Source organism: Sminthopsis crassicaudata, chromosome 4, assembly GCF_048593235.1.
Source record: "Sminthopsis crassicaudata isolate SCR6 chromosome 4, ASM4859323v1, whole genome shotgun sequence".
Taxonomy (NCBI): Eukaryota; Metazoa; Chordata; class Mammalia; order Dasyuromorphia; family Dasyuridae; genus Sminthopsis; species Sminthopsis crassicaudata.
In genome coordinates, this window is record NC_133620.1 from 30,352,889 (window position 1) to 30,367,483 (window position 14,595).

A 14,595-nucleotide genomic window follows, 5' to 3' on the forward strand; every position below is an offset into this window, starting at 1 on the left:
GGCACGCCCAGGATGCCCCGCTTTGCCCTGGCAGCCTTCACCTCCCAGCCCGGTACCAATCATTTCTTTGCTGGGACCAGCTGAACCTCTCAGGCCCAGGGGCCCTCCTGGGGAGGGATGGGGTCAATGGACCACCATGTTCTGTAGGACCCACCCAGGGAGCTGGAGCCAGAAGAGGAGAGCCTGAGATCTGGAGATCCCACTGAGCCCCATTGCCTCATGTTAAATCAAAAGCCCGAGGCCCAGAGACAGCAAGGGACTCGCCCCAGTTCCCCCAGCGGGTGAGGAACAGAGCTAGGAGCCGTGCCAACCGCCTCCCAGAGGCAGAGAGGAGCCTTGGGCAGGGCCAGGCCTGTGGCCTCATCCCATGAACCAGATGGAGGAGCCTGCAGCTCCAGGGGCTCCATACCCTGACCTCCTGGCCAACGGCCTGGCCAGGGGTGTGGGTCCGGAGGATGTGCAAGGGGAAGGTGGGGGAAGGGAGGGCTGAGCAGGCCTCAGGGTGCCCAGCCCACAGGCTACAGGGAGTGACGGGAGGGGGCGGGCTCAATGGGCATGACGATGGGTTTAACATGATGGAGGGGGTGGTTCCAGGCGTGGGGGGCACACCCCGAGCCTCTGAGGGAGCAGGGCTTCGGCTGACAACTGGGAACAAATTTCCTGGATCAGAAGGTGTCCGGAGGTGCTCGGCCCAGGGACATGACCCTGACATCCCCCCCTCCCCGCCTCCAAAGCCAGCAAGACACATGCGCCCCCCCAGCATGCAGGAGGCTTTCGGGCCAGACGGGCAGCCGGCAGGCATAGCCTCGAGGAGGCCCGAGCAAGCAGGCGGGTGGGCGACGGGCTGAGAGAGCCACACTTGGCCTGTCTGGAAGGAGCCGTGCGGGGGCACACAAACGGGCATGCAGAGGGAACTCCCAGAGCTTCGAGGAAGGGCTACCCCTCCCCTTCGGGTCCCAAACTCCTGGTCCCACCTTCTACAGTACCTAAATCTAGCCCCTTCCTGCTGGAGACGGAGACTTGAGGCCCGGAGGCTCTGGCCCAAGCCTCCCACAGTCCTAATCAGGGAGGCCCCAGCCCACAGGACCCGTCACTGGTCTGGACCCACCGGCAGCCCCTCAGCTCAGGCCCTTCTACACAAGCGTTTAAGAACCTGCTTTACAATATCAAGGCCCTGCCCTCACGGAGCTTATGGTCTATAAGGGGAAGGCTATTTATCCATCTGAGGAGATACAAAATCTAGCTAAAGGAAAGATTAACAGACTGAATGTAAACCAACATAAGCTGTTCTCCCATTTTTTCCTTTTTCCTGTTTTCTTTTCCTCTCATGGTTTTTTCCTTTTGTTCTGAATTCTCTCTCAAAATGATTCATAAAGAAATGTATATTTTGAAAAATGAATGTATACATATGTCCAGAAAAATAAAACAATAAAGGAAATACTAATTATTATATGACAGCACTAATGCTGGGAGTGAGGGTGTCGGAGGACGGCAGCAGTGTCAAGAGAAGCTCTGGGAAGGAATTTCACCTAGGGGGAACAACTGGCAGGTCAGCCTGGGCTAACACGAGAGTAGGACTAGAAAGAGGCCCGTGGAAGCCAGCCCGTGCCCCAAAAGACTGAGTGGCTTTTCTTTCTTCTCTTCTGTCTCTAAGGATTCCTTGAGGGCAACTTATGACTTGCCCCGCCTGGTCTAGAGCCCAATTCCATTCAGAATCCAGAATATGGTGTCCAGCTCAGTCTAGAACCCAGAATGTACCACCCAGCTCGACTTAGAGCTTAATGCTGAGCCCCGATTGGGTGCCAGAGGCAGGCCTAGGTTTGTCTGGCAGTCTGGGGTGGTTTCGTCCTACACACGGCCTCTCTGGGCGTAGGCCACGGCCTGGGCATCCCTGCGGACTCTCTTGGATGGCACACTCACCCCTACTTCCTCAAGGCCCCCTGAACAGACCTCCCATGTCTCTCAAGTCGCTCGGGGTCCCTCTCCTGACAGACCTGCCTTGGCACCCTGACACCTGGGGACGCTATGCTCCTAGGAGCTGTGCCTCAACCTGCTCCTTAGGCCTGAATCCTCCATCTCAGAGCTGTCCCCGGGAGGCAGTCAGCAAACTTCTGGACCTGAGAGCAAAAGCTGGACAACCACTTGTCCAAAACGTCGGGCAGGGAAACCTTACTCTGGACTGGGAATTCTCAGCAGGGACCCCTGTGGCTTTGCGAGGGAGACCTGGGACATGGGGACTGGCTTCCTGTCTCGATAACCCCAGGAGCCGAACCAGAGCTGCCATGGAGGGGCTTCCGAAATGCTTGATGATCCTGACCAACTGGTCAAATCCCTTCCCTGTGGGCAGGGCTGAGACTTGCCTAAGTGCAAGTCCCAGAAGTGCCTGTTGGGCCCCACCCTCCCGCCAGGGCCCAGGTCTGTCTGCCCAGGACCTCTCCACATCCCCCTCCAAACCTGTTGTGCTTCCTACTGGGATCCCAATAGGGGGGATCAGTTTGGCCTTTGTGGGAGCCCTGTCCCTGGATCCCTGACACCAGTAACCTGCTGGGTCAAGCATCATGGGGCCCACAAGGTACCACAAGGGCCCTGAATGGTAGGCCCTACATGGCCGTAGGGGGAAGGCCTCAGGCCATCTCCCTACTTCCCCCTCCCCACGACTGTGGGGCTGGCGTCTGAGCCTGAGACAAGCATCCTTATGACGGGCTTCAAACAGCTGAGGACAGATCCTGCTGGTCCCTTCCTCTCTATTGGGGGCTCTGGCAGCCAGCTCTGCTTTTTCTGTGGGAGGGTCGCTCCCCAACGGGCCTGGCTGGGCTCTCCAGCACGGCTACCTGATAGCCCCCAAGAGAGCTGCTCCCAGATCTTCAATTGCACTGACTCCCCTCCAGATGGCCTCCTTCTTCCCCCTCCCCCTGCCTCAGGCTCACTGAGCTTCCTTTGGTTCTCTGTTGCCAGCAGGAGCGTCCTTCTGCCCCCCAGCCCTAGAAGCCCAGGCTGCTCCAGCTCTGGCCGTCCTCTGGGCTCCAGGGGAGCCAGGGCAGTGGCCATATTCCCACAGGGCCCTCCCCTCCTCTCGGCTCTGCACCCACTTCCCCTCAGGGGCTGCTCTCAGGCTACGGGGTCCAGGCCATGGTCAGTCGGGGCCGGACTGCCCGGGGCCTCCTTCCCCCTTCCTTTCTCCCACAGTGACCGTAGCTCTCTAGACACGATCCAGAACAGGGAAGGGAAGAGGGCTCTGAGCTCCCCCAGACTCTCAGGCTCCCACCGCTTCTCAAGCGAGCTGCTGACGCCTCAGACGATTTCTCACGTAGGGCCTGCCGTTCTGGGATTAGATTTCAGCTATAACTTCTAAAGTCTAATTTCTGTGCTGACAACCCCCTATGGGGGGGGGGGGCCTGCGGAGACATCGGCTTTCCCAGAGTGACAGGCTGATGGAGAGGGGCGGAGGGAGCCCGCCTCACTGGCAATCTGCATTCCCTCCCCGAAATTTCAGGGATGAAAATACCACAACATTAAAGAGGGGGAGGGGAAGACTCGGCTGCACCCGGACAAAATATCTCTGATAAATAACCTTGTAGCCGCCATCACTGCCGGCAAGCTAATTAAACTCCCGGGCTGAGCAAAGCTGGGATTCGTAAGATATAATTACCAGGGCCAAACAAACCCTGGGCAGCCCCCCTCTCACGCCCCCCCTCCCACTATTCAGAAACTCGGCTCCGCTGCCCACTAAGTGTTTATGCGTCGTCTACGCCAGCCTCTGAGGCCGGCTGGGGGGGGAGGGCCCGGACTCTGCCCGCCGCTGCCTTCCCCTGCCTCCCTGCTGATGAACGCTTTCTGAACTCTCAGCTAAGCCCAGTCAGCAAAACGGAGGAAGTAACGGCCCCAGGGCCCAGGAAGGCCTGGCCAGAGGCTCTCATCCTGAAACTTGAGCCGAGTCAGGAGCTCTCTCCCTCTCTCCCTCTCCCGGACAGGCTCCATCGAGCTTTGGCAACTCGATCCCCAGAGAACAGGGAGGAAAGCCACCGAGCCTGGGGCCCAGGACAAAGTGCCCTCCAGAGCCCGAGGAACAGATGGGGCCTGGAGGACAGAACCGGGAGCCTGACCCCGAGATGAAGAGACCGGGTCCCCAGAGTGCCCATGGCCAGATGCCCGGGCTGTCTGCACCAGGAGAGTGGCCCCAAGGGTCCGCTGCTTCTCCCCGGGCTTTGGTTTCAATGTGGGGGCAGGGGACGCGGCCTGTAGTCAGAGCTGGCTTGGTCCTTTAACGGAAACAGACGTGAGGGAGCCCGGCCCGGAGCATGCACAGGCCCCAGCCCTGCCTAGGCACATGCAGCTGTCACGCATGTAAGGGCGCATTACTACGTGTGGGCATGCATAGGCAGAAGGGGCGCAGGGCAGGGGCAGGCAACGGAAACATGCGGGGTGGGCGTGGGGGGCAAGTGAGGAACTGACGCCCCCCCCCCCCAGCCCTCCCAATGGGTCCGGCCTGGCCGGTCCTGGGCCCAGCTCAACAGGCAGAATTCAGGCAGGGGGCGGGCGGGTGGGCCTCGGGAGCAGCCCGGGCCAGCCAGGAGGAGCGCAGCCCCAAGAGGCGGGCCGGGCTGGCTCCCCTGTCCCTGTGGCCAAGTCCCATCTGACCTGCAGGGCTGCTGATGGAGAGATAAGAAGTGAAAGAGACCAACCTTCTCGCTGATCTGAGAGATGAGAGTTTGGGTTGATGGCAGAGTGCGATGAGGATGAAGAGGGAATAAAAAAAGACAAGGAGAAACACAGAGAGAGTAAAAACAGACCAAGCTTCAGCTGTCCACACACCACGAGACGAGACAGACGAGACGTCCTTCGGGCCCGCCCCCGCCCCCACGGGCTCACGCACACACGAGACCTGCGCACTCATGGGCCGCGCCTCTCACACACAGACTGGAGACTCATGGAGAACGAGGTGGATGGGCCGAGGCCCCTGCGGACACTTGTAGCAGGGGCTGGGGAGGGGCGCCTTCCCTGGAAAATGGGACCCAGAGGGCCCACCCGTGGGAGCGTGGCCAGGCTGCTGGCGAGGAGGAGGGAGGGAGGAAGGGGGCACCTCCCTGGTGAGGCAGGGCATCCTTTACCTTCCCTCCAACCGGAAGGGTCGGACCCTGAGGCTGCCCCTCCCTGCACCGAGAAAAAAGAACAGAAGAGGCTCTAGGGACCCTGGCCTCCCTCTCTTCAGGACCAGAGACTGGAGAGAAGACCTAGCTCCCCACTGGGCCCGGGGCCGGCTCAGGCCCAGCCCCACCCTCCTGGTCCGTGCAGGAAAAAGGCTCCACGTGGGGCCGGAGGGCCTCAGTGGTGGTGACCTCGCCCCGGTCCAGCTCTGCGCCCAGCCGCTGTAACTGGATCCCAGCCGGGCCTGCCCAAGGGGAAGGAGGGAGCCAGCCAGGTGGCTGGAATCACAGGGAGACAGGGATGGGCAGAAGCTGCATCAGGAGGGTGAAGCCTGTACCTCGAGAGGAAGGGAGGAGGCCTCAGGGCCAGGGCCCGGTGGAGACTGTCTGGGGAGGCTCAGGGGGCCTCTAAGCCTGAACCCCCACCTCCAGAATCAGAGAGAACAGCCCAGCTAATGAGGAGGCCCCATGGGCATTCAGGACCCTGCTTGCCCACCTCCAAGGAGGGCAGAAGGCCCAGAGAAGTGAGGGGAGACCTTGTGTAGTGGAAGCAGTTCAACTTGGATAGGAGGCGGCCACCACACTGTGACCCGACTGCTGAGACTGCCATGTGAACCGGGGTGGGGGAGGGCCTCCTTGCTGGTCCCTCAGTGTCACCTCCCAGCTCCATGCCTTTGCTGGGGCCATCCCCCGAGTCCCTCTTGCGGCCATGCCTTTTGGAAGCCATATCCTCCTCCTCTTTGTGGTCCTGGCATCTGCCAGGCCCGGCCCCCTCCCGTCTCCAATCCTCGCACACAGTGGCCCGAGACCAACCATGGCCACAGCCCAGCCCGGACAGAGGCTTCTGAGGGGACCCGAATTGATCTGCAGTGGGCACAAGGTGCCAAGTCAGCATCCCAAAGGCTCTGACAGAGCAGGGAGAGGGTCTGACTTGAGGAAGATCAAATTCACTAGGGATGAAGATTCAGGGGGAGGGGGAGGTCTGGTGAGACAAAGATTAGAAGGCCCCAGTGGACTGCAAACTCTGATCTTCAATGGAGTGACCGACGAGACAGCTAGGAAAGCTTGTCTGCGTGGCTCTGGGTCCCAAAGTCCATCTGGAAGGACAGGGATCTCTGGGCGGGAGGGTGTCCCCAGAAGTGGTCAGGCTGGATAAGAGTCTGGAGTCCACATCCTGGGAGAAGCAGATGAAGCAGCAAAGATTTGGGGGCCGCGATTTTCAAATGGCCGCTGGGCCGGCCTCTGCCAGAGGGCAAACCCAGAGTGGGCTGAGCCGCCTCAGGGGCGGTGCCGGATGCTGGAGGGGACGTTCCTTTCAGAGGGAGGTCGCACCAGATGCTACAGAGGTCTCACTTCTGAGAGCCTGATTTGTCTTGGTCTGTCCCTGAGATCCCAGGATTCACAAGCATGAGCGTGACTTTGAAGGGGAGGGGAGGCCTGCAGCCTGGGGTCATGTCCCAGGGCCCAGAGCTAGGACGAGGTACTCCTGGGGCGGGCGCCGCTGCAGGGAGGGGATTCTGTGACTACAGAGGGCCTCGGCTGACCCAGCACAGCAGGGGCCCGTGTGAAGGAGCTCTCGGGAGCAGCAGCCCTGCCTTGGGGCTCCTCTGCCGGGGTTGCGGGAGGGATGCTCCAGCCCCGGGAGGTCCCAAAGGATGAGAACATGAGGTGCTGCTTCTCAGGGGAGCTGAGACTTCTGGAAGAAATCCCGGCAGAGGGGGCCCTCGCTGCCACAAGGGAGCCGCCCAGCCATGAGTGCCCCGGCCGAAGTCGCCAGAAAGAGCCAAGGCGCCTGGCGGCCTGGTCCTGAAAAGACTGTGCAGCGGGGAGGAGGTTCGCTGAGATTCGGGCCTGGGACACCGGGGGCTGAGGGGGTAAGGGGCAGCTAGCTGGGACCAGCACACTTTCCACCTGGTGTAAGACAAGGCTCTGTGGCAAGTTCCATCCCCAGGCAAGCATGGCTGACGGCCATGGATGGCCACTTAGAGGAAAGATGGGCATGAACTCTCCAAGGAGGACAGGGAAGGATGAGACAATTGGATGTAAGAGAAAAGAACAAGAGACACAAAGCACAGAGGGCCAGGAAGTGGCCAGTTCCCCCTCCCTGGAGGTGTTCTAGCAGAGCCTGGATGCCCACTTGTGGGGTGCCTGAAGCACTGTCTCCATCTCCGCTCCCAGTCTTCTCCCTGCGCCTGGCACTGCCACCCCAGCCCCAAAGCAGCGGCCGAGTTCTGTCACCCCGGTGCGCTGTGAGGCGGGGGCAGAGGGGCACCTCTCCCAGCTGGCTCCCAGCCCGCCGGCACAATGACTGTGCAGTACCCTGGGGTCCAGAGTCTGCTGCTCAACACAGGTCTGGGAAAGGCTGTGGCAGAGGATGGGCAACTCTCAGGCCGGGTGAGCCACGAGGGGAACCAGGTGCTCTGGGGAGAGCGTAGGATTCACACTCAGACACTGTTCTGAGACCCACTAAGGGCAAACATGGACCCTCTCATCAACGAGTCCTTACTCAAATGCTGAGTGCGGTTCAATGGAAGGGCTCCGAATGCCGAGCCAAGAGGTGCGGATCTGCTCCTAGAGGCCACAGGGAGACACCGGACTTACTAAGGAGAGGGTAACAAGGCTGGGCCTGAGCCAAACTTCTTTTGGGGACAGTGGAGGCGGGCTGGGAGGCCAGTGAGCCCTGGCAGCTCATGCAAGGGGCAGGGAGGAGGCAAGGAGGGTCTGAGCCTCAGAGAAGAGAAGGGGGTGCCCAAGGGATTTCGGCGAGAGCTTGGACGTGGCAGCAAGTGAGGAGACACCTGAGGAGGGCAGTCGCTCACTGTGCTGGCGAGCTGCCGCTGGCGCAAGGGCTGCACAGACCGGGGCCCTCTATACCGGGCCCAGGTGCTGCCTCTTCCAGGGCAGGCCCCTCATTCTGCCGGCTTCTGGACACGGCTGCTTAATAAGCCTGGGAGCAGGAGTAAGGGGCTTCCCAGGCACAGAACACTTTGGGGAGTGATGGGCACACCAGCAAGGGGAGGTCCAGAGAGTGACCACAAGACGGGGTAGGGCGGCCTGGACCCAGGTCCCCTCAGACCACACTCAGGGGGGACCCTTGCCACCACACAAGCAGGCAGCCCCCAAGACCCCGGCCTCTAGCAATGGGAGGTCCTGCCCACCTGTGACCCCTTCGGTCCACACTCACGCACCTGAGCCACGAGGGGCAGAGACCCGCAGGTGAAGGCCACAGCTCTGTCCTCTGGAGCCTCTGGGGAAGGCCTTGGGGGACCAGGCCACGGTGCTGCCTCCCCAGCCCAGCCTGGGCCCACACTGACGGCCCTGGGCCCAGGAGCTCGGCTGCATCAGAGGGGGAATCGCGGCGGGTGGCGGGGTCCTCCGCCAGGGGCCGCCCGGTGTCCTTACCTCGCACGTACAGGTTCGCGGGGGCCGAGTAGCGTGTGCCCGCAGAGTTGGTCGCCACGCATTCGTACTTGCCCTGGTCCGATTCCTCGCTGTTCTCGATCTGCAGAGCTCCTGTGGGCAGAGGAGAGAGCAAGAGCTGGGCGTGAGAGTGGCCCTGTTGGAAGGGCGCAGCTGTGGCCCACCTCGAGGTCGTTATCCCACCTGTGCGGCCTAGGCGTGTGTGGCTCAGGGATCCCACCCGCTGCCCAGCCTGCAAGGGAGGCAACCCGGGCGGCTTCTTCCTGGCTCCCCAAGGCCGTCGCCCTGCCTCAGGAGGCCTCAAGGCCCGCCTGACCCTAACTAGTTGCATTGCTCCTGGCAGTTCCTTCCTGTCCTGGGAACTCTGGTCTCACATCACTCAAAAGAAAGCAAGGACCTGGGGACCACGGCTGACGGCCTCCTGGTCGTGACCAGCACTGCTGTGACCCTCCAGGAAGGCAGGGGGCAGTCTGGGACGAGGACCACCAGGTTTGAGTGGCCCAGGACCTCCAGGGAGAGGAAGAGAGGGGCTGAGAACCTGGGAGCACCAGGCTCTACTCATCCCTCGGCCCCTGCTCCTCCAGCCCCCCTCCTCCGCGACCTCAGCAGCGACTAATGGGCTTCGACAACGACCCCCTACATAATTCAGGAGGCCAAATGGAGGCTCCAGCCTGAGTCATGGTCTCCTGGGAAGGGCAGGGCAGGGCTGGAGTGGGAGAAATGGACTTCATGGCCATTCTCATGCAATAAAGATGACATGATGGGCTGGCTCCTGGGCTCTGCAGTTGGGGGAGGAGTCCACCGATGCCCAGGAAGAGAAGGAGGCAGCTCCCGCCACCCCCACCCCAGGCCTCTAAAACCCGGGGCCTGGCTGCTCCTTCCCTTCGAAGCCCAGCCCCCAGCGCAAGGAGGAGCTCCCTGGGCCGGAGACCCGCTGCTCCCAGTGGGGAGAGGAAGAGCGGGCAAGGACCAGCGCCCACAGACAGGGAGACCCGCTGGGACGAAGAGAGGAGCAGGAGCGAGGATGAGAGAAGTGGAGAAGGGGGCGGAGAGTGGAGACACCCCCGAACTGCAGAGGCTGTGTGAGCAGCCCAGGCGAAGGTGCCTCTGCTCAAAAACCCCAGTGCTGGGGAGCTCACCCCCTCCAGCACAGCCGGTGGTGGGGACCTCCTGGCTGACATCACACCTCCCCCTGCCCCTAAGGTGCCTGGGCTGGGGCGGGGGGCCCGTGGGAAAGGTGTCTGGCTGCTTCCTGGTGCTCTGCAGTTCCTGCCCTGCCGACCCCCCCCCCCCCCCGCACTGTGACAGCCTGGGCCGAAGCCCAGTCCTCCTGCCTGGTTCCGGCTTTGGCTCCTCCATTGCTGGCTTCCTCCTGAGGGTCTCTGGGGAGACTGTGGGTGCTGGTGCTGTAGGGAGCCCTGCCGGCTCGGGGCAGAGACTTCTTGTGATCCTTCAAAGCCCTTTGGATCTAGAACCTGTCCTGGTTCTAGGTTTGTCAGTATCGGGTGCGAAGAAGCTCAACCCTTCTCTGGCCCAGTCACCTGCCTCAGGAACGCCTTCTTTTCTACTTAGTATCTTCTTTTCCTCCCATTACGTGTAAGAACAGTTCTCAAGGTTTTAGAAACAGCTCTAAATTCTCTGCCTCCCCCCCTCCCCCCCTCCCCCGAGAAGGCAAGCCGATCTAGCTGGTCCCTAGTAGTCACACACATCCCTGTGAATCATGCTGTGAAGGAAAACATCGACCAGAGGAAAAAACCCAAGAAAAAACACGGAAAGGAGACTCCAGTTGCTCCCATCCACGCACACTCTCCGCCAATTCTTTCTCTGGAGCGGCACAGCCTGGAGGACCGCCTTGGGTCGGGGTCTTCGTCGGGCTGCCTCAGCCCTTCCCGGCCAGCCCCCTTCTGGTCTCGCCATCACCGAGTACGACGCGCTCGCACTTCTGCTCCCTTCTTGCCCCTCTTCCTCTAAGTCTTCCTGGGATTTTCTAAGAGCGCCCCCTTCCTCCTTTCTTACGAACCAGAAGAATTCCATCACGATCATCCGGGACGACTTGTTGCGCCCTTCCTGGGGGCGCCTTCCCACACACCATCTCTTCTCTCCTGAACCTCGATGCCAGGCAGGCAGAGGCAGCCGGGACCCTCCCCCATCTCTGCCTCTGTTGAGGGGCTGGGGCTCTTCTCACGGGGCCTGAGCTGCTCTTTGTCCATCTTCATCCTCCAGGACTCGGCCTCCCCCGCTGCCCTTCTTCCCCATCCTGCTCCCACCTCTTCTCCACTGCCAACACTGCTGTGGGAACATCAGGGGGAAGAGAGAAGTGAGGCACATGGAGACGCGATGGGGGTCTGGGAGCTGGGCCCCCCAGGACGGAGAGCCCTTGTGAGCCATCCAGCTCCGCTCCCTGCACACCAGAGCATGCTGGGAGCAGGCCTCCCCTGAGGAGTCTCCCATCAGACTGGAAGTTTCTGGGGGCAGGAACAGGCTCCACCTTCCTGTGAGTCTTCAGCTCCTAGAACAACACCTGGAGCACAGGAAACGCTGGAAGTGACGCTGGCTGATACAGGAGCGAGGAAGAAAGGCCGGACAGAGGTGAAAGCTCGCTCCCTCTGAGGCAGGCTGCCCCGGGCGACAAGACGTCCATCCTTGGTTTCCGAGACAAGATCCATGGGGCGTTTGTGAGGACCCTTACACAGGTCGGAGTCAAGGGCAATTCGCCCCCGGTCCATCTGCCCAGGCTCTCCATCTCAGAGGAAGATGCCTCTGGCTCCCAGGCCATCTCCCGGGCCCCGCCTTTGCTCTAAAGGCAGGGTTAGTTTGAACAGAAAGGGCCTGTTTTATTTCCTTGGTGGGGAAGGGGCCCCCAAATGACAAGAATGTCCAAGGACTGGAGGGGAGAGGAAGGAGAGAGAGCCACCCCCATGGGGGGGAGGAGCCTGAGCCCGTCCTCCTCAGGCTTCTGGGCAGTATCCAAGGAGGGGGGCACCCCAGGCAGTGGGTGGCGGACTGCCGACGACGTCTCCCGGGCAGGCCATGTCCACTGATGGGGCCTGTGACCCAGAGCTCCTCTTTACAAGGCTCCCTGAGACTTGGGTATCAAGGAAGGCCTCTGGCTTTGGAAGACAGGGAACCGCCCAGGGAAGGAGGGTGCTCAGGCACAGGGAGATGACCACTGCATCCCGGGGAGCCACAGAAGACGTGAGAACAGCAGAGTGCCGCTACCCATGTGATGCCAGAGGACAGGAAGGACAGCCCGTGGGAAACATGGGGCAGCATCCGTGAGGGAGCCGGCTCTGGAAGGAGATGGGAACGAAGAGAAGTTCTGGAGGGGCTCGGTAACCTGCTGCGTGTAGGAGGGCCCGAAGGACCCTGATGGCCACAGGCCTACCTGTCTCCTCCTTCGGGAGCTGTGCTGGGGGCTCCCCCCCACCATGGGGGGCATTCTCTCTTCCTGCCACCCTGAGGCAGGGGCAGCCTCAGAGGGCCCATGGGGGTGGTTAGGCTTCAGCACCCAGACTCAAGGAGAATGCCGAGGGGGGAAGCCAGCCCTGAGGGCGAAGCCCCCCGAGGAGGGCCCGGACGCTGGGGAGGCCTGAGCCGAGTTCGGATCCAGCTCAGACATGCCCTGACTGCGCCCGGCCCTTTGCTTCAGAACCTGCCTCCCAGGGCTACTGGGAAGAAGATCTTACTTGTGTGGTGTTAGGCCACGGGTCTGGCACCCAGCAGGGCTTCAGAAATGCCCGGCTCCCTCCTTTCTTGGTTGCACCCTCTCCCCTTCCCAGCCCATCGGACTCCTCCTCCTGCTCCAGTTCCTTCAACTCAGCCTCCTCTGAAAAGAATTTCTGACCCCGGGTGCGAGACTTTCCAGGGCCCCCAACCCCATTTCAGCTGCCTCGATCCAGTCCCTCGGCCAGGGATAGCTGGGCCGCCCGGCACCTAACAGGGCTGGGACAACAGGGAAGGGCTCAAGGACCAAAGGTCATGATAGGACTGAGGAGGACCGTGGCAGCGACTGCGGATGGGAGGTGGCGGTCCCAGGAGCCGGGAATGAGGTTGGGCTGTCAGAGGTGATCAGCACAGTCCCTGGGGGACCAGGGAGCCCACTCAGGTCCTCGTGAGCCGGGTGAGGAGGAATCCTGCGAAGCCTCTGCCGGTTCTGAGACCAGGAGGCCGAGGAGAGATGGCAGCAGGGAGTACCTGGCCCTCCAAAAGGCCGGCATTTGGGGAGCCAGAGGTGCTCCCCTGCCTTCAGCTCTCTGACCACTCCGGGCCTGGAGCAGCTCTTCACTGCCCTTCCCCCCGCCATAATACCAGAATTCACAGAGTCCTCGCTTCAGCCTCAGGGCCTGTGTTGGCAGCCTCCTCGCTGGGCACCACAGACTTACCGTACCATCAGGCACTCGGGGGGGCAGCGAGCTGGGGAGGCCAGGCAGGGCAAAGGGCTGCACAGACATACCAACCCCCACCCCCTCCCCATGACATGACAATGAGCTGTGGGACAGAAATGTGGTGTTTTGAGTGGGAAGTGGGATGGGGACAGCCGAGCTGGGATGAGAAGTGTGGACGCTCCCCAAGTGTGGGGCTGACGGTCCTAGCTCCCGGGGGCCATGACCCTAGTCCTCCCAGGCTAGGCCCTGGACTCTGCGCCTCTTGGCAGCAAAGCCAGAGCCACAGTACGCTGGGCAGAGCGCTGGGACCAGGCCTGCTGTTACACCCGGGGCAGGCTGACAGTGGTAGGAGGCCTGCACTTGGGGGACAGAGGGAAGGCTCAGCCAGGCCTGCTGGATCCCGCCCGGGCCGGGACTCTCTGAAGCACGGGACCCCAGGAAGCCCCCTTCCCTTTGTGGTTTCCTCATCTGCCTCCCCCGGGGGCTGCAGGATGGGGCGAGCCTTGGAGGCCTGGAGGTTCCCTTCTGCAAAGCCTGGCCCTCACTACCCGCCCAGGTCCTCCATCTCCTCTGGCCTGGTCTAACCCAACCCCCCTGAGCCCTTGGTTGTTCGTACTTGCAGTGGGTGAGTCCACAGGAGTTAAGAGGCAGGAAGAAGTTAACACAAATGGGTGAGTGAGTGTAGCCCCGGGGCTGCAGCAGGCGCCGGGGATGAAGTGGACAGTAAATGGAGTGACACACAGGCGAGGCGGCGTGGCGTGGGGGGCGTGGCATGGCGTGGCGTGGCACGGGGGCCACAGTCCGCACTCTTACCTCTGATCGGCGAGCCCCCTGGCCAGGTTATGTGGATGCAAATAAGATCAGAGAGAAACGTTAGTACAGAGAGGAACCAGGTCACCAGGGCGGGAGCGAGCCTCAGCCGCTCGGAAAGGCAGTCGGGCAAAAGGAAGAGGGTGGCCTGGGCAAGACTGGCACCATGGCGGGCAGGGTGGGGCACAAGGATGCTGGGGGGAGGACAATCTGCCAGAAGGCTCAGCCTACTGCCCTCTCCTGCCTTCTCCCTTCCCACCAGGACCGACCATGACCTTACACCGGCGCTGACCGCACCACAGACATGCCCGCGGCAGAGAGAAGGGGGTAAGGAGAGAGAGGGAGGAAGGGGGAGAGAGAAAAGAGAAAGTGAGGAGGGAGGAAGATGACGAGAGGGGGGGAGGGACAAAGGAAAGAGAGTGACAGAGAGGGGAGGACGGGAGAGAGGGAGGGGAGGAGGAGGCAGGTGCTCCCAGGGGATGGGGCTCCCTGCTCCCCAGAGTCGGGGTTACGGCTGAACTCGAGAGGACTAACTGAGCCTGACTGATGGCAGGGATGGTTTAAGTTCCTCTAAAGATTGATTTGAGGGTTTCCCTTTGGTAACAAGCTGAATAAAATGCCTCTGGGGGGCGGGTAGTGGTGGAGAAGAGCACACCAGCGCAGCCAGCCCCTCCCACTATGTGGCTCAGGACAAGTCCCTGAACCCTGCTGGGCGTGCTACCGCCCCAGTCCCTGCGTTGCCCCATTATGCAAGGGGTGACTTTCTCCCCCCTCCTCATCTGTGACCCGGGCAAGAAAGACTTGGAGGGGTCTTGGTTGGGGTCACGTCTCCTGCA

General features: G+C 61.6%; 1 protein-coding gene across 10 annotated transcripts in view; it reads right to left on the reverse strand.

The window, feature by feature from the left end:
• PTPRF (protein tyrosine phosphatase receptor type F) overlaps positions 1 to 14,595 on the reverse strand; it is an 81,361-nt gene that overhangs the window by 34,767 nt on the left and 31,999 nt on the right. For all 10 annotated transcript variants that reach the window (XM_074266178.1, XM_074266174.1, XM_074266177.1 and 7 more), the window contains exon 7: positions 8,547 to 8,657. In XM_074266178.1, the coding sequence (XP_074122279.1) occupies positions 8,547 to 8,657 (111 nt within the window). The remainder of the gene's footprint in view (positions 1 to 8,546; positions 8,658 to 14,595) is intronic.